The sequence below is a fragment of the Danio rerio genome, chromosome 21 (assembly GCF_049306965.1).
Source record: "Danio rerio strain Tuebingen ecotype United States chromosome 21, GRCz12tu, whole genome shotgun sequence".
Lineage (NCBI taxonomy): Eukaryota > Metazoa > Chordata > Actinopteri > Cypriniformes > Danionidae > Danio > Danio rerio.
This window is the reverse complement of record NC_133196.1, coordinates 23,118,740-23,137,885: the sequence shown is the minus strand read 5'-3', so window position 1 is coordinate 23,137,885 and position 19,146 is coordinate 23,118,740. Positions and strand designations below refer to the sequence as shown.

General features: G+C 44.9%; 3 protein-coding genes and 1 pseudogene across 3 annotated transcripts in view; 1 reads left to right on the top strand and 3 right to left on the bottom strand.

Annotated features, from left to right (window-relative positions):
- Positions 1-19,146, bottom strand: part of neu3.1 (sialidase 3 (membrane sialidase), tandem duplicate 1) — a 150,523-nt gene that overhangs the window by 117,192 nt on the left and 14,185 nt on the right. The window lies entirely within an intron of this gene.
- Positions 883-1,809, bottom strand: or62b4 (odorant receptor, family 62, subfamily B, member 4). Its single transcript, NM_001130810.1, is given in 1 exon segment — positions 883-1,809. A coding segment is annotated over 1 exon segment (927 nt).
- Positions 12,184-12,979, bottom strand: or62b1 (odorant receptor, family 62, subfamily B, member 1). Its single transcript, XM_073936112.1, is given in 2 exon segments — positions 12,184-12,370; positions 12,372-12,979. Coding segments are annotated over 2 exon segments (732 nt in total). The 5' UTR covers positions 12,917-12,979.
- On the top strand, positions 14,086-16,908 carry LOC103909459 (uncharacterized; annotated as a pseudogene).

Sequence of the window (19,146 nt, the reverse complement as noted above, 5' to 3'; positions counted from 1 at the left end):
TTGTTTATAACATGCCCTGTGTTCTTTTTTTTTAATAAAAGTCATTATATATTCATTTAAAATCCCATCTTAAACAATCCTTAGACTCAAGGTGCTGACTTTAAGTTGTTGCAGTTTCAATACAATCTTGCATCATATCAGCTAAAATAAAATATTAAATATACATTTCTTAACGATAGATGGGCATTCAAATAAACACTTTTTGTTTTTATCAGTGCATTATTCGCAAGAGATTTAAATTCCCTGACTGGAGAATAAAGAGATGGTGCAACAGTCTTAACAGCCAGAGGTCATTAGAGATCTTGAGTTAGATAATTATCCCAATTGGGACATAATTTCTCTGTGTGGCCATTTTTTTTCCAGAGAGACCAAAAACCATGCTATTCTTGCTGACAGCAGAGTCAAGCCACTGTTTTGACCAAAACAACAGAAATGGCCAATAGCTTGGGGAATGACATAATCAACAGATTTTATTGTAGCAAAGACCATACAACATGTAGGCCTGTCCTAGACAGAAAAAGGAAACTTTAAATCTCTATAAACACACTGGAGTAAATAAAATGTAATTCACCTTGTTATGTTTTTATTTATTTGGCACAATAAAGGCTGTGATTGTTCGACTTTTAAATTAAGAATATAAATAAAGTTTTTGTGATTGTGAGCACAAACCATGGTACCATCTCTGCATTATTTTGAGCCAGGTAAAACACTGTTTATTAGGTCACAGAAGAAAAACATATTGTTCAGAAAAAGGACACAAATCAGTTTGAAAAAAAAATTAAATTAGGAGATATAGACATGTTCAGTTTTTAAGAAATAGTATGAATTGTCTTACCCACAAATTATATATGAACTGACTTTAAGCACAATGTTCAGACTTAGTCATTGTTTTGTAACTTTCATAAATTTTTTAAATATTCTTTTGCGAACCTCTGTTAATTTTAAGCCATAGATCACAGGATTTACAAAAGGTGGCACTACAATCATCTCTAAAGCTAAAAAAAATTGTAGGTTGGCAGGGACGTCATCTGATCCAAATCTGTTACTAAAGTTATCAAAAAGTGCTGCTACAGTGAGGTTCAGCAATGAAATTACATGAGGAATACATGTCTGCAAAAATTTCCTTCTGCACTCTAAAGATGATTTACATGCAATAATTAGCTTTATGTAAGATACAATAATCACAATCACCAGAACAACATATAAAGAAATAAAAACAAATCCATAAATGTTATTGATGACAGTTGATCCACATGAGAGTTTCACAATTGACCAGTTGTCACAATACAACTTGTCAATATGATTTTTACAAAGTACCAATCTATTTGATAGGAAAACAGCAATAAACATACTGAGAAACGGTATGAGCCAACACAGGACAAGTAATATGCTGCAGGAAAATCTGTTCATCTTTGCATGATAGTCTAAAGGTTGACAAATGGCCACATGTCTGTCATACGCCATCACTGCCAGTGTAGAACATTCACACATTACATAACTATAAACAATAAAAGCCTGAATAGCACACATGTACGAAGGAATCACATATGAATTCAATATTAAATCATGCAAGAACTTAGGGTAAAACCCTACACATCCATAAATGTCATTTACACACAGATTACACAGGAAAATGTACATCGGTTCATGAAGTGCTCTTTCTATGACAATAACAACAATGAGCCAAATGTTCACTAACAGTACCAGAGCATAAAGGAAGAAAAAGCACATGAAGTAAAAATACCTGTATGATTTAGCATTTAGAGGTTCCATCAGAGTGTAGGTTTCAAAATGTGTCATATTATCCATCAGTCATTTACAATTGTAAATAGCTTATGTAAAATTTAGCAAATTAACAAATAACTGATAAGTACTTTCTTCAAGATAAAAGTTTAAATGCAAATATATAGCATACATGGTATTAAAATACAATGAGAACTGACACCAATAAATTGTTACCATTGCATTGCTCCAAGTTGTGATTCTGAACATTATGAAGTAATGTCATGCACTGCTTGCCTGCTTATATATGAATATTTTGTCGAATCTGATATCTCTAAGGGTTTATCAAACAAACTCTAGGGGAAATTCAAAGCTATGGTTGTCTTTTAACATTCAAAGAAGCAGTTGTTTAAAAATCACTGTTTGAAATCAAGTTATGTTTTTGTACTGCATATTAGAGATTGTGATCAAATGAAGGGCTCCCACTATAAGCCAAATATCAAATTATAACTGCACAGCTAATAAATATGGCAGTAACAATACATCCGAAGAAATTTTTAATCAGTTGTCACAATAGAATATATCAATATAATATTTACAAAATGGCCTCAGGTTTGCCGACAGGGCTGCTGGAATCACAGAGAAGTTAGGAAGCTGGGCTACTGTACATATCAATTATATTATTGTGATCTGGGAAAGTAAAGAGTTGTGGAAAACAAAGGTTTGCATAGCAAACAAGAGAAGCGATAACCTATCAATTTAATATCAAATCAGACAGAAATTTAGGGTTGAATCCTGATGCTCTATAAACACCATTTACAAAGATGGCCCAAGAAGATGTACATTGGTTCATGAAGAGCTTTCTCCGTTAAAATGACCACAAAAAGACAAGTATTAATTGACAAAAAGATAACAAGTGGAATACATGTATTGAGACACGGATGAGAGAGTTTGGAGAGGTTGTGATTTAATTTCGCTGTTGTTTAGAGACAATGTGAAGTGTTAAATTGAGCTGTACAATGTACTGTCCATTATTTTATGTCTTCCCTTCTTGCAGTAGTTATTGTATTAACCACATTCATGTAAATTTGTACATGTTTGCGAGCTGAGCACTTTAGGGGCTAAGTGTCATTTTCTTTGCTAATAAGTTCTGTCTTGTTTTGGTTTAGGTAAGTAGTTAGGGAAGTGAATGTGATTTATTTCTTTGATTCTGCAAGTCATTTATATATAGGGTGGAGTAAGCTTTTCTGTTGTTTATTATTTTGGCCATGCTCAACCCTGACGCTCATTATGTGCTCTTATTTTTTGTTTCTATCATACAAAACAACTTTTCTTGATTTTTGATACAATAAAAGAACAGATGGGCATTGAATTTCAATCAGTTTAGTTGCTTATTTTTATTTATTTATTTATTTATTTATTTATTTAGGTTATGTTTCAAATCCAGTTCTAGACATTGGAGTTGTAACATAAATTGGGGGTAGAGCTGGACGATATAGGAAAAATTTATATCACAATATATTTCTTAATGTCAGTTGATACGATATAATTCTGATATCGATATGGACAAATTTAAAAAGCCAGGAAAAAACTGCCAAGAACGCAGACAATGGATGCCTGTACCTACACATGTCTGCAAACTGAATTTGCAAAGTCTATAATAACGTTCGAGGTTACTAAAGTAACCCTTCGTTCCCCGAGGAGGGGAACGGAAGCACTATAAGTGGATTTGATTTGTAAAATCCACGCATTGGGAGGATTCGGATCAGAAGCCGCTTGTCTGGAGAGTATTGAACGGGCCAATGAATGAAATTAATTGGCAGCGTAAGCTTGCGCAGGTGTGCGACATCTGCAATTATCTCAGCATATAAGCACACCTGAAGCCAGCAGACACCATCCTTTTAAGCTGAAGAGACTTTCAAACAGCTAAGGGACAGTCATTATGGCGACGGAGTATAGTGCTTCCGTTCCCCTCCTCGGGGAACGAAGGGTTACTTTAGTAACCTCGAACGTTCCCCTTCGGGGGGAACTTCAGCACTATAAGTGGATTTGATTTGTAAAATCCACGCATTGGGAGCCCATTGAAAGCGCCATAATGACTGCACCTTACCAACACCCCCGATGAGGAGATAGTCAAGCAAGCGTGACGCACCCACATCATGGGGGGCGCGGTCCTCCAACGTGTCCCTGGCCCTAATTTATCCTACTTCGGGGAACTTTACTGACAGATAAAAAAGGCGCACGTACCTCCGTGTTAGGGAGAATGGCGCAGCAAGCGTGTTTCAACACCCTACCGAGTTGTCTCCTCAATCACCAAAGGGTTACCTAATACCCTTGAGGAAACCGGCTCCACTCGCAGATTGTAAAACCTTGCAAATGTGTTGGGTGTCGCCCAGCCCGCAGCTCTACAGATGTCTGTTAGAGAGGCGCCGCGTGCACGCGCCCAAGAGGATGCAACGCTCCGAGTGGAGTGTGCACGAACTCCCGGGGGACACGGCTGACCTCGACTCGAATAAGCGAGTGAAATGGCATCCACAATCCAGTGGGATAATCTTTGTTTCGATACGGCACTTCCCTGCTGCCGACCGCCATAACAGACAAAGAGCTGCTCAGATGATCTAAAATTCTGAGTACGGTCCACATAAATGCGCAGAGCGCGAACTGGACAAAGTAAAGAAAGGGCTGGGTCTGCCTCCTCCGGGGGCAGCGCTTGCAGGTTCACTACCTGATCTCTAAAGGGGGTGGTAGGAACCTTGGGCACATAACCGGGGCGGGGTCTCAGGATGACGTGAGAGTAATCCGGCCCGAATTCCAGGCACGAGTCACTGACCGAAAATGCCTCCAGGTCCCCGACCCTCTTGATGGAGGCCAACGCAACCAGCAGAGCTGTCTTCAGGGACAGAAATCTTAGAGATACTGATTCGAGTGGCTCAAAGGGATCGGATCGCAGACTCGTGAGAACGAGGGCGAGATCCCAAGAGGGCATGAGAGGGGGGCGAGATGGATTAATTCGCCTAGCACCCCTAAGGAACTGGATGACCAGGTTATGCTTTCCCACGGTGCCGCCAGCTACCGCGCTATGATAAGCGGAGATGGCGGCCACGTAAACCTTGAGAGTGGAGGGCGACAGCCTGCTGTCCAACTTCTCTTGAAGGAAAGAGAGCACAACACTAATCTGGCAATTTCGGGGGTCTTCTCTGCGAGAGACGCACCATTCAGTGAATAGACTCCACTTCAGGGCGTAGGCGCGCCTCGTGGAGGGGGCTCTAGCCTGAGTGATGGTATTAACCACCGCAGTCGGTAGGTTACGTAAGTCTTCCTCGCGTCTAGGGACCACACGTGGAGGTTCCAAAGATCGGGGCGAGGGTGCCAGATGGTGCCCTGTCCCTGAGAGAGTAGGTCCTCTCTCAAAGGGATCCGCCAGGGGAGGGCCGTCGCGAGGAGTGAGAGCTCTGATATCCAGGTCCGGTTGGGCCAAAGGGGCGCAACTAGCAGAACCTGTTCCTCGTCCTCCCTGACCTTGCACAGAAACTGCGCGAGCAGGCTCACTGGGGGAAACGCATACTTGCGCATGCCCCGAGGCCAGCTGTGGGCCAGTGCATCCGTGCCGAGAGAGCCCTCGGTCAGGGAAAAAAACAACTGGCAGTGAGCGTTCTCGGGGGAAGCAAACAGATCGATCTGGGCCTCCCCGAATCGCGCCCATATCAGCTGAACAGACTCGGGGTGGAGTCTCCATTCTCCAGGGCGTAACAGCTGTCGTGAGAGCGCATCGGCTGCACGATTGAGCGTGCCTGGGACGTGAATGGCGCGTAGCGATTTCAGCCGCGGGTGACTCCAGAGGAGCAGACGGCGGGCGAGCTGAGACATGCGGCGAGAGTGCATACCCCCATGCGGTTGATATACGCCGCCGCCGCCATACTGTCCGTCCTGACCAGCACGTGTTGCCGCTCCAGCACCGGTAAAAAGCGGTGGAGAGCGAGGAACACTGCCAACAGCTCTAGGCGATTGATATGCCAATGCAGCTGGGCACCCTTCCAGAGGCCCGCATGCCCGCGACACACGGCCCCCCAACCCGTGTTGGAAGCGTCTGTTGAAACAACAACATGGCTGGACGCCTGTCCTAGAGGCACACCGGCCTGTAGGAACGAGGGGTCGTTCCAAGGGCTGAGGGCGCGGCGACACAGCGCAGTAACCAAGACCCGGTGTGTGCCCGCGTGCCATGCGCGTCTGGGGACCCGATCGTGAAGCCAGTGCTGAAGTGGTCTCATATGGAGCAACCCGAGCGGCGTGACGGCGGCTGCGGATGCCATATGCCCCAGGAGCCTCTGAAAGAACTTCAGTGGGACCACTAGTTTGCTGTCGAGCTCCCTCAGACAGTTCAGCAACAGGCGAGTGCGTTCCTCGGAGAGGTGCGCTACCATGGTGATCGAGTCCAGCTCCATCCCGAGAAAAGAAATCCTCTGCACGGGGGCGAGTTTGCTCTTTTCTCGGTTGACCTGAAGCCCCAGTAGGCGGAGATGCTGAAACACCTTGTCCCTGTGCATAATCAATTGCTCCCGCGAGTGGGCTAAAATCAGCCAGTCGTCGAGATAATTGAGTATGCGAATGCCCGCGAGCCGAAGGGGCGCTAGGGCACCCTCCGCGAGTTTGGTGAAGACCCGCGGAGACAGAGAGAGCCCGAAGGGGAGGACCTTGTACTGCCACGCTCGACCCTCGAACGCAAACCGCAGAAATTGGCGGTGGCGTGGAAGAATGGAGACATGGAAATACGCGTCCTTCAGGTCTATGGCTGCAAACCAATCCCGAGGACGAACGCATTGGAGAATGCGCCTCTGCGTGAGCATTCTGAACGGCAGCCTGTGCAGACAGCGGTTCAAAACGCGCAGATCTAGGATTGGCCGTGACCCACCGCTCTTTTTGGGTACGAAAAATACCCAGTTTGGGTACTGGCGAAGCACGTAGAGTCTGCGAGCCGGAAGGCAGCGCGTCCCGGACTGGCAGAACTCGTGCAGTCACATCCGGGGAAGGGAAAAAGTGCTCTTTTACTGATGTTTTGGTGGCACTGAAAAGTACCGTTGTTATCGGGGCCCCGCCCTCCAGCGGGGAAAGAGCAAGTTTCCTCTTCTCCGGATGGCCTGTCTCAGGGACGCTTCGCGGTCCGTTTACCGGACTTAACGGCGCCCTGGGCAGGAGGGGCTGCCTGCTTTCGAGGTGAACGCCGCGCCCGCTTGGCCGGAGGCGCAGGCGGGGGCGGGGCAGCACTCGTTGGCGGGCGCCCTCGGCGAGGAACAGCGGAAGTGGATGGCTCGGCGGGCGGAGCGGGCTTACGGCCACGCCGATAGATGACAATGCCCATCGCATCCGACTGCTCTTTCACCGCCTTGAATTCCTGGGTGAATTCACCGACGGTGTCGCCGAACAGGCCAGCCTGGGATATGGGCGAGTCAAGAAAGCGAACTTTGTCAACGTCGCGCATATCGGCCAGGTTTAGCCAGAGGTGGCGTTCCTGAACCACAAGTGTGGACATCGTCCTCCCCAGTGCACACGCGGCGGACTTAGTAGTCCGAAGAGCATAGTCGGTCGCGGTGCGCAGCTCATGTAATAAGCTTGGGTTGGACCCGCCCTCGTGCAGCTCGGCCAGTGCCTGCGCTTGGTAGCGCTGGTAGGTGGCCATCGCGTGCAAAGCAGAAGCAGCCTGGCCCGCAGCCTTATAAGCTCTGGCTCCAAGGGAGGCAGACAAGCTACAGGCTTTGGACGGGAGGCGGGGCAAACCCCGCCACGTAGAGGCGCCGCGCGGACAAAGATTGACCGCGATAGCGCGCTCCACTGACGGGATCGCCTCATACCCCCTGGCAGCTCCGCCGTCAAGGGCGGTGAGGGCGGAGGCACACACAGCACGGGCAGAGAAAGGTGCCCTCCAAGACTGCGTGAGCCTACTGTGCACTTCCGGGAAGAAGGGGATGAGAGGCTTCGAAGGCTTCGCCTTCTGGTCCTCTACGTAGCACCCATCTAGTCGGTCCGGCCGCGGAGCTGGGGGATAAACCATCTCCAACCCCACGGCCGAAGCAGCCCGGGAAAGCACGGCTAACATGTCCGCTTCAGGATCCGATTTGACAGCGCTCACCTGCCCGGAGGGGGCGAGCGGGTCCGGATCTTCGTCGGACAGTGAAAGCCCACCCTCCAATGCCGCGGAGGACATCTGATCTCCGGTGTCAGCGAGTGTGAGAGCTACCATCTGGTTAGACGGATCACTCTCACCACCCGAAGCTTGGATGGAGCGCCGTGAGGAGCGAGAGGTCCGCGAGCCCGTGGGCGGCGGATTATCTCCTGCTGAAACCCTCAGATCTGCCCGAGCGCCCGCTGCTTTTTTAGAACAGGAGGCAACTGGGGTGGCTCGCTCTCTTGCGAAAGTTAGCTGCGATCTTAGCTGTGCAACGGTCATGGCATCGCAATGACGACATGAACCGCCCGCGAGCACCGCATTAACATGCTGGACCCCCAAACATGCAATGCAGTGATCGTGTCCATCATCCGGAGCCAGGAAACCCCCGCATCCAGAAACGCACAGTCGGAGCGCCATCCTGAAAAGGACGTGCTGCACGACTGTGTTGCTCTTTTAGGAAAGTTGCAACTATACGCACCGCTCTGGAGGACCGGACCCAAAGAACCGCAGGCAAGGGAGTAACCCAGCTCGACCGTCTGCCACCGCGAAGACCCACTCTGGACCGGGAGACACACTCGTTCGCTCTGAAGTGCTGATCAGCAAGAGGAACCCTCATCGACTCACTCAGAAAGGATCTGAAGCGAAAAGGATGGCGTCTGCTGGCTTCAGGTGTGCTTATATGCTGAGATAATTGCAGATGTCGCACACCTGCGCAAGCTTACGCTGCCAATTAATTTCATTCATTGGCCCGTTCAATACTCTCCAGACAAGCGGCTTCTGATCCGAATCCTCCCAATGCGTGGATTTTACAAATCAAATCCACTTATAGTGCTGAAGTTCCCCCCGAAGGGGAACTCCAGGCTCTTATAACTTTTTTTTTTTTTAATAAAAAAGTACAAAAAAATTAATGTTCACTTTTTATTTCTATTTAGCCTGTACAAACAGATGAGTGTATTCGAACTATAGTTCTGGTTGCTTTTCATCTTGAACATCATGTAAGGGTTCAATCTGTCTATTAATATTTGTGTATAATTACCTAATTAAATTAAAAAGTGTACCATAAAATAGTTCTTATATAGTTTATATAGTCTATTTATATAGACTAATATTTTATATTATTTTATATAACACACTTTCATTATTTAACAGATTTAATAATTCTTATAATCACACTCTTTCCATTTCATCAGCTTTGCAATAACCAGATTCCTGATAAATGTTTGTGAATTTTATTTTGTAAGTTTGCTCGAGTGCTATACCAGCATGCAGCGAGTGTGTGTGTGTGTGTTAATTTGGGTGTTTGCAAGAATCAAGTTTATATATATATATATATATGTGGGTGTATGCATGCATCACGTGTATATGTATATGCGCAAGTTTCATACCTGTTTGAACAAAGTATGGGTTTATATGCGAGTAATTTATAGGTGTATATGTACGTTTTGATAAGCAAAGTTTGAATTAAAGTTGAATTGAAGTTTTGATTTAAATCCTACATGGAGGGCGCAGTTTCATCTTCTCTTGATCAAGCTCATTATCTGATTTACTTTGGTTCAAAAAAATATGTATATGCAGGCTTGACTGCCTCTGGCATTTTTGAAAATACAAATGTTATTTAGTGGGTGACGTAGTGGCGCAGTAGGTAGTGCTGTCGCCTCACAGCAAGAAGGTTGCTGGGTCGCTGGTTCGAACCTCGGCTCGAGGTTTCTGTGAAGAGTTTGCATGTTCTCCCTGCATTCGTGTGGGTTTCCTCTGGGTGCTCCGGTTTCCCTCACAGTCCAAAGACATGCGGAATAGCTGAATTGGGTAGGCTAAATTGTCCATTGTGTGTGTGTGTGTGTGTGTGTGGATGTTTCCCTGAGATGGGTTGCAGCTGGAAGGGCATCCGCTGCGTAACAACCTGCTGGATAAGTTGGCGGTTCATTCCGCTGTTGCGACCCCAGATTAATAATGGGACTAAGCCGAAAAGAAAATGAATGAATGAATTTAACTTGATAACTGATCACGCTGCTAGTCGCATCACTCTCCCACACATTTTGCAGAGCACCGAAACAATAAGTTTAGCGTAACTTAAAAAGCCGAACCACTTTCAAACCACTGCATTAGTCTTTCCACTCTCATCAACTAACTCGTCTGCATACTTACTTGTGGAAGCTTGTTCATACACATCTGTATTCAGGGCCCTCATTTTGTAGCTAAAACTTTCTGCAAGACTGTGACGAAACGAACTGCTGAGCGCTGGCCGCAGCATGTCTGTGATGTACGTTATCATGCAAGTGACATGATCACGCTCTTTATGGGTGAGCACTGGACGTCATTCAGTGACAAATGATACAATGTAAAAGATCTTTCATTCATTCATTTTCTTGTCGGCTTAGTCCCTTAATAGACCCCTTAATCCGGGGTCGCCACAGCGGAATTAACCGCCAATTTATCCAGCAAGTTTTTACGCAGTGAATGCCCTTCCAGCCCCAACCCATCTCTGGGAATGATGGGTTCATCTGTTAGGTTTGTATTCTGTGAGCATATCTGTAATGTATTGAGGTCCTTGGCCATTTAGTGATTTATAGACCAGTAATAATACTTTAAAATCTATTCTGAAAGTAACTGGCAGCCAGTGTAAAGACCTGAGGACAGGTGTGATGTGCTCTGATTTCCTGCTTCTGGTCAGAATTCTGGCTGCAGCATTCTGGATGAGCTGCAAGTGTCTGACTGTCTTTTTGGGAAGGCCCGTGAGGAGGCCGTTACAGTAATCCACTTGCTGCTGATAAAAGCATGAACAAGTTTCTCTAAGTCTTCCCTACAAACAAAGCATCTGATTCTTGCAATATTTTTGAGATGATAGTATGCTGATTTACTGACTGCTTTGACATGACTGTTGAAACTCAGATCTGACTCCAGAGTCACACCAAGATTCTTGACCTTATTTTTTGTCGTTTGACCTTTAGAGCCAAGGAACGCATTCACCTTGAGAACCTCATCTCTGTTCCCAAACGCAATGACTTCAGTTTTCTCTTTGTTTAATTGAAGAAAATTTTGGCACATCCAATTGTTAATTTCATCAATGCACTGGTAGAGGGTGTCAATGGGGCTGTAGTCATTAGGCAGTAAGGCTAGGTAGATCTGAGTGTCATCAGCATAGCTGTGGTAGGAGATTTGATTCTTTCTCATTATTTGGCTCAGAGGGAGCATGTAAAGGTTGAACAAGAGAGGTGCCAGAATCGAACCTTGTGGGACTCCACATGTCATGGGTGTCCACCTTGACCTATGATCACCTAAACTGACATAGTAACCTCTCCCTTCAGTGTAAGATCTGAACCATTTGAGGACTGTCCCAGACAGCCCAATCCAGTTTTCCAGCCTATCCAGAAGTATGCTGTGATCGACAGTGTCAAATGTAGCACTGAGATCGAGCAATACCAGCATTGTTATTTTACCTGAATCTGTATTTAGACGTATATCATTGATTATCTTTATGAGCGCTCTCTGTACTGTGATGTGCTCTGAAACCAGATTGAAAATTGTCTAAACACCCCTTGAAGCTTAAGAACTTGTTAACCTGGTTGAAAACAACTTTTTCAATGAATTTGCCAATGAAAGGGAGATTTGAGATAAGGCCTGTAATTGCTCAATAGGGTGTTATCCAGGTTGCTCTTCTTCAAGAGGGGTTTTACAACTGCAGTTTTAATTGAGTTTGGAAAAATCCCTGAGAGAAGTGAAGCATTTACCACTTTTAGGAGATCCATTTCTAAACAAGTAAACACCGTTTTAAAGAATGATGTGGGGAGCGTGTCAAGACTGCAGGTTGATGTTTTTATAATTTGCACGATCTCTTCTAAGATTTTACCGTTAATTTCCATGAAATCAGACATGTCTGACTTCTCAAGTTGTGGTTGAGCTTGTTTGACATCAACAAAAGAAAATGAATGAATGAATTTAACTTGATAACTGCCATTTGTGTTTAATCTTCTGATCATTGGATTAAAAAATGTATTAAAGCTAGTTGTAGGCACAATCATGGTACCACATCTGCTTCATTTTGAGCCAGAAAAAAAAAAACACTTTTATTAAGTTACAGCAGAACAACAGACATACTGTTCAGAAAATGGACACAAATTAGCATGAAAGGAGAGTTCAAATTGTGTGTGTGTGTGTGTATATATATATATATATATATATATATATATATATAGATAGATAGATAGATAGATAGATTGATAGATTGATTGATAGCATTCATTTTGCTGAGTTTTACTGGTCTGTTTTCTTAGTGTGGAAGGTAATCTTCAAGCATTGACTTACTTCAGGATTACAGGATTTACAAGAGGTGGCACTACAATCATCTCTAAAGCTAAAAAAAATTGTGGGTTGGAAGGGACATCATCTGATCCAAATCTGTTACTAAAGTTATCAAAAAGTGCTGCTACAGTGAGATTTATCAATGAAATTACATGAGGAACACATGTCTGCAAAATTTTCCTTCTGCAAAATTTTCCAGTTGTCACAATACAACTTGTCAATATGATTAATACAAGGTACCAATCTATTTGATAGGAAAACAGCAATAAACATACTGAGAAACGGTATAAGCCAACACAGGACAAGTAATATGCTGCAGGAAAATCTGTTCATCTTTGTATGATAGTCTAAAGGTTGACAAATGGCCACATGTCTGTCATACGCCATCATTGCCAGTGTAGAAAATTCACACATTACATAACTATAAACAATAAAAGCCTGAATAGCACACATGTACGAAGGAATCACATATGAATTCAATATTAAATCATGCAAGAACTTAGGGTAAAACCCTACACATCCATAAATGTCATTTACACACAGATTACACAGGAAAATGTACATCGGTTCATGAAGTGCTCTTTCTATGACAACAACAACAATGAGCCAAATGTTTACTAACAGTACCAGAGCATAAAGGAAGAAAAAGCACATGAAGTAAATATACCTGTATGATTTAGCATTTACAGGTTCCATCAGAGTGTAGGTTTCAAAATGTGTCATATTATCCATCAGTTACCTACAGTTGTAAATAGCTTATGTAAAATGTAGTGAATTAACAATTAACTGATAAGCACTTTCTTCAAGATAAAAATTTAAAAGCAAAATTATAGCATACATGGTATAAAAATACAATGAGAACTGACACCAATAAATTGTTATCATTGGAGTATGAGTTGCCATGAAGTCATGCACCACTGGCCTGCTTATATATTAATATTTTGCCGAATCTAAAATCTCTGAGGGTTTATCCAAAAGAGCTCAAGAGGAAATTTAAAGTTGTAGTTGTCTTTTATCTCCAGAGAGCAGTTGTTTAAAAATCACTGTTTAAATCAAATGAATCAAATGAAGGGCTTCCACTATAAGCCAATTGACAAATTATAACTGCACAGCTAATAAATATGGTAGTAACAAAATATCCATAGACATTTTTAATCGGTTGTCACAATAGAATATATCAACAACACTGATGTTGTGTCCAAGGTTGTGCATCAGAAGATGTTTCTGTAACTGAAAACTCTGGGAGCACCAATGACAACCAGGAACAGACTGGGAGACCACCATGAAGAGTGTGGTAACAGCTGGAAAGACAGATGACAGCCAGAAAGACAGCAACTTAAGGTGGAGAGGGTCGGCAGCCCAAACCACTTCTTCCGTGAGAAACAACCCAAAGCAAGCTACTTTGGGGAGTGGGGGGGATAGTACCCCAATAGGACGGACCTAAGGACAACGGAACAATGACAACGACAGTACAGTGCATCTGCGGCAAGAGCTGCAAGAATGAGAGGGGCTTAAGAATCCATCAAGGCAGGATGAGATAACTGAAAGCAGCAGAGACGATGACAAATCATGCAGAAGTTACAACTTCGAGTAAGAAGCAGGAGGACCCAGGCCCGGAAGCAACCCACAGTGCCCTGAGCCTCCTAGTGTCACCAACACTTGCTGCTGGCTGCTCGCCTGCCACTCAAAGCTGCCCTCAAGTGACAGCAGCTCATGACAGTCCACAAAGCCCCCAAAGTCAGCAAGTGGCAGTTACAAGAACTGACTGTGTTTCTTTGGCTCAGCCAAGAATTCAGTGGCCCCAATCCTCAAAGAAAGCTGAGTGGCTCCAGTTCGACAAGGATGTAAATCAGATCCTGGAAGTGACAGGCAAGGGGGGTGTGAACCAGCGACTGTTAACAATGACCACACTCATAGTAAACATTGCAGCTGAGCGATTTGGAACTGTGACACCCAAACCCACTCCATCGACATACACTCCAAGCCACAGAGTGAAGGAAATCAAATGGAAAGAACTTAAGCTACTAAAAAGGCAGTACAAAGCAGCAGGAGAAGTAGAAAGAGCGGATCTAGAAGATCTGAGAGGAATCCTGAGGAAACAACTCATGAACCTTGAATGTAGGGCAAAGTTTCACAGGAAGGACAGAGAGAGAGAAAGCAAGTAAAAGGGCAGCATTTTTGGCCAACTCTTTCAAGTTGACCAAGCAGCTCCTTGGCCAAAAGAGGACTTGCCTACTCACCTGCTCCAAGGAGGCTATCAACAACCACCTCATGGCCACTTTTTTGACCCGAACAGAGAACGACCGCTGGGCCCTTGCGATGCACTGTTGACACCACCTGAGCCCACATCAGAGTTCAACCAGAAGGAACCCTGCCTGAGTGAAGTAGAGGAATTGTTGATGAGAGCAAGGTCAAGCTCAGCACCAGGCCCGAGCGGAGTGCCTTACAAGGTATATAAGAACTGCCCAAAGCTTCTACACAGGCTCTGGAAGGCCCTGAACGTCATATGGAGAAGAGGGAAGATTGCCCAGCCATGGAGGTATGTGGAGAGCGTGTACATCCCAAAAGAGGAGAAGTCTGAGAACATCGACCAGTTTCGGGTCATCTCCTTGCTCAGTGTGGAGAGCAAAATATTCTTCAGCATTGTGGCCAAGAGACTCTCCAACTTCCTATTGAGCAATAAATATATTGACACGTCTTTGCAGAAGGGAGGTATACCAGGAGCCCCAGGTTGCCTGGAACACTCAGGCGTGGTAACTCAGCTCATTAGTGAGGCAAAAGAAGGCAGGGGGACCTGGCAGTGTTGTGGTTGGATCTCACCAATGCCTATGGCTCAATACCCCACAAGCTGGTGAAGGTCACACTGAAGAAACATCACGTACCCTAGAAGGTAAAAGACCTCATCATAGACTATTACAGCAAGTTCACCTTGAGAGTCTCCTCTGGCCAGTTAACATCAGATTGGTACCAGCTTGAGGTAGGGATAATCACTGGTTGCAGCATCTCAGTGACTCTCTTTGCACTGGCAATGAACATGGTGGTTAATGAGTAGAGTGCAGAGGCCCCCTCAGCAAGTCCGGAGTAAGGCAACCTCCCATCAGAGCCTTTATGGACAACCTCACAGTGACAACAACTGCGGTACCAGGAGCAAGATGGATCCTCCAAGGGTTGGAGAGGCTCGTGGCATGGCCATGCATGAGCTTCAAACCTGCAAAATCCAGATCCTTGGTGCTTAAGAAGGGGAAAGTCAGAGATGAGTTCCGTTTCAGGCTAGGACAACATCAAATCCTATCAGTCACTGAGAGACCAGTAAAGAGTCTCGGAAAGGCCTTAAACTAGCCTTTAACTGAAAAACAGTGGATAAATCAGGGCTCCCTGGAAGATTAAAGGCTTGGGTTTACCGACATGGAATCCTCCCAAAACTCCTCTGGCCCTTGCTAATCTATGAGGTCCCCATGACTGTGGTTGTAGGTTTTAATTCAAAGGTGAGCAGCTATCTACGCAGATGGCTGGGATTGCCACGCAGCCTATGTAACATTGCTCTGAATGGGAACACTAACAAGCTCAATCTTTCTTTTGGCCCAGTCAGGGAGGAGTTCATTGTGGCATGGACACAGGAACTTCTGCAGTATTCTGGATCCAGAGATGCAAAAGTGTCCGGGCAGGGATTGTCTTCAGGACAGGGAGAAAGTGGAGGTCAGTAGATGCAGTCAAACAAGCGGAAACCCGGCTAAAGCATAAGGCCACCCTGAGGGCAGTAGCTCAATGCAGCGCTGGACTTAGGAGCCTTGAAGCAACCCGATACGACTTGGCCAGCAGGAGGGAAAGGGAGAGGCTGGTACAGGAGGAGATGCGTGCTTCAACTGAGGAGGAGAGAACCAGCAGAGCATTGGCCCTGCGGCAACAAGGTGCCTGGATGAAGTGGGAGCAAGCGATGGAGCGGAATGTAACTTGGAAGGACATCTGGACATGGAACCCCCTGAGAATCAGGTTCTTGATCCAAGGGGTCTACGACGTTCATCCCAGCCTATCGAACCTGTACATATGGTGCAGAGTAGAGACACCAGCATGCCCGCTGTGTTTCAAGCCAGGGACACTAGAACATATCTTGAGCAGCTGCTCCAAGGCACTAGGTGAAGGTCGGTATCGATGGAAACACGATTACGTCCTTAAATCTATTGCTGAGGATATCAGCAAGGGGATCAAGGACAGCCGATACCGCCAAGCCACAGTCAAGGTCATTCAGTTCATCAAGGAAGGACAAAGGCCAGAGAGAACAGCAAAAAGCCACTCTGCTGGGTTGCTTTCTACGGCCCAAGACTGGGTGATGTCAGTTGATCTAGAGAGACAGCTAAAGATTCCACCACACATCACCCAGTTTACGTTTAGACCTGACAAAATCTTGGTCTCTTACGCCACAAGGCAATTAATCTTGCTGGAGCTAACTGTGCCCTGGGAGGAGAGGATGGAGGAGGCTCAGGAGAGGAAGAGGGGAAAAGACCAAGAGCTAGTGGAGCAATGTCAAATAAATGGATGGAGGATTAGGTGCATGCCAGTGGAAATGGGCAGTAGGGGATTTGCCAGCTACACCCTGAGCAAGGCCTATGGTACACTTGGAATAGCAGGCACCAACCGAAGAAGTGCCATAAGTAACAATGTTGAGGAAGCGGAAAAAAGCATCCAGATGGCTCTGGTTGAAGAGGGGGGGACAGTGGGGGCAGTAGCATGTCACTTGGACACAGGGGTCTGATCAACCTTGGTGAGGTCACCTGGAGAAGGGTGTCTGTTGCAAGACCCGAAACACCCTGTGAGTCCTGGTAACAACACTGATGATGTGTCCAAAGTTGTGCATCAGAAGATGTTTCTGTAACTATCAATATGATATTTACAAAATAGTCTCAGGTTTGCGAATAGGGCTGCTGGATTCATAGAGAAGTTGGGAAGCTAGGCTACTGTACATCTCAATCAGAATATTGTGATCTTGGAAAGTAAAAAGCTGTAGAAAACAAAGGTTTGCAGAGCAAATATGAGAAGAGATAACATAAATTTATTATTTAATCATATAGTAATTCGGGGTAGAATCCTGATGCTCTATTAACACCATTTACAATGTTGCCCCAAGATAATAATAACCATAACATAACAAATATTATTTGACGTGATAAGCAGGTATATAGTAAAATATAACAAATGAAATACACTGTCATGACAAATAGTGGACTGGGCACAAGAGTAGGGTGACTAACAATGTTTTATTGAACAGATGAAATATAATGGTCTTAACTGGAAGGGTTGAGCATTCATGGAAGGAGAGGGGGAATCTGTTGCAGACACACAGAACACAAATAGAGGGAATACAGGAAGATGTAGACAACAGGCAACACAGAGGGGCTTGAACAGGCAGAGTGCTGGAATCCTGAAACTCTGTAGCAAGGTAAGAGTCAGATAAAGGCTTAAGCTGCGTCCCAAATCGCATACTTATGCACTATTCTACGCCATTTTGTAGTATGAATAGTGTAAGTAGTGTGTTCACACTGAAAATTCTAAAAATAATAAGTGCACTTTAATTACCCGGATGATGCACTCATTCAGCCGCTAAAATGAAGTGTGTAATGATGGACACTTCACGCACTCAACGAACGCAGGTTTGCTTACGTAGCGGAAGGGGCGGAGCTATCGGACGCACATGTTGAATAACTTTATTTATTTTGGATGGTGAAAGCAAAATTCTCCTACGAGAGTGATTATAGCGCCTCCCGATGGTGAATACGGCAGTACTTACGGCAGGTATTATTTGATAATTCAGTTGTTTATTTCACTGATTTGGCAACCGTCAAACGTCATCAGGGAAACGGTTTGAATTTCCGCTTAGTAAAAAAAACATTAGTGTGCCATTTGGGACAACACTACATACATATACTATCCTGTTGAGTGTGTAAGTGCATAAGTACATAGTGCATGAGTGCATAGTGTATAGTGTGCCATTTGGGACGCAGCTTTTGGGTGTGAGTATTAGGACCGACAGTGGCAGAGTGAAAAGAGGTGCTCTTTATACTATATGTGTGTGTTTGTGGGCAGGTGATGATGATTGGAAATCAGGTGATTGGAAATGGGTGTGTGTGGGTCCTGATAAACTAAGTGACTCTGGTGACTGCCTGACATTACTCCTTCCTCCAGGGGTGGCTCCTGACAACCTAACACAGCGTCTTCCATGACTTCTGGGAGCCGGCCGGTCTGGGTGGGCTTGATAGAACACCACCAGTAGAGATGTACCCAGGACATCTGCTCTGGGCACCCAGGATCTTTCCTTTAGGTAGTTACCCTCCCAGTCGATCAGATATTCAAGTTGGTTACTCCAGTGTCAGGAATTTAAATCAATTCAATCAATCTTTATTTCTATAGCGCATTTAAAATTTAGATTGTGTCAAAGCAGCTTCACATAGAAGATTATAGTAAATTAAAACAGTGTCAGTTCAGTTTTGTGTTGAAGTTCAGTTGTTTAGTTCAGTGTGGTTTAATTTTCACTACTGGGAGTTCAAAGTCTGAAGAGCAAATCCATTTATGCGCAGCTCCACGGGCTTCGAACCATGCAAGCCAGTGGCAACAGCGGTGAGGAAAAAACTTGGATCCATTATTGAAAAAACAAATCCAAGAATCAAGGATCTCCCTTAAGGTTTAGATGTTGGTAGGTTCAAGGAAAGCGGGAGGAGTAGGCAATATATCATCTCATTGATCTCATCATTGATCTTCCTCTGTATTTTAAATGGACCTATATAGCAGGGGGTCTGTAAACCTCTTTTTCCATCTCATCGCTCTCTGTAGTTGAATGTGAGCTGAGTGCCACACTCTCTCGCTTACCCGGAATCAGTAATCTACAGCTGGAACCTCCGATATTTCCTTCGTCCAAGGGAACAGAGGTGATTGTTTAAAGAGTATGCACTGGAAATGTGGTAATCCTGTAG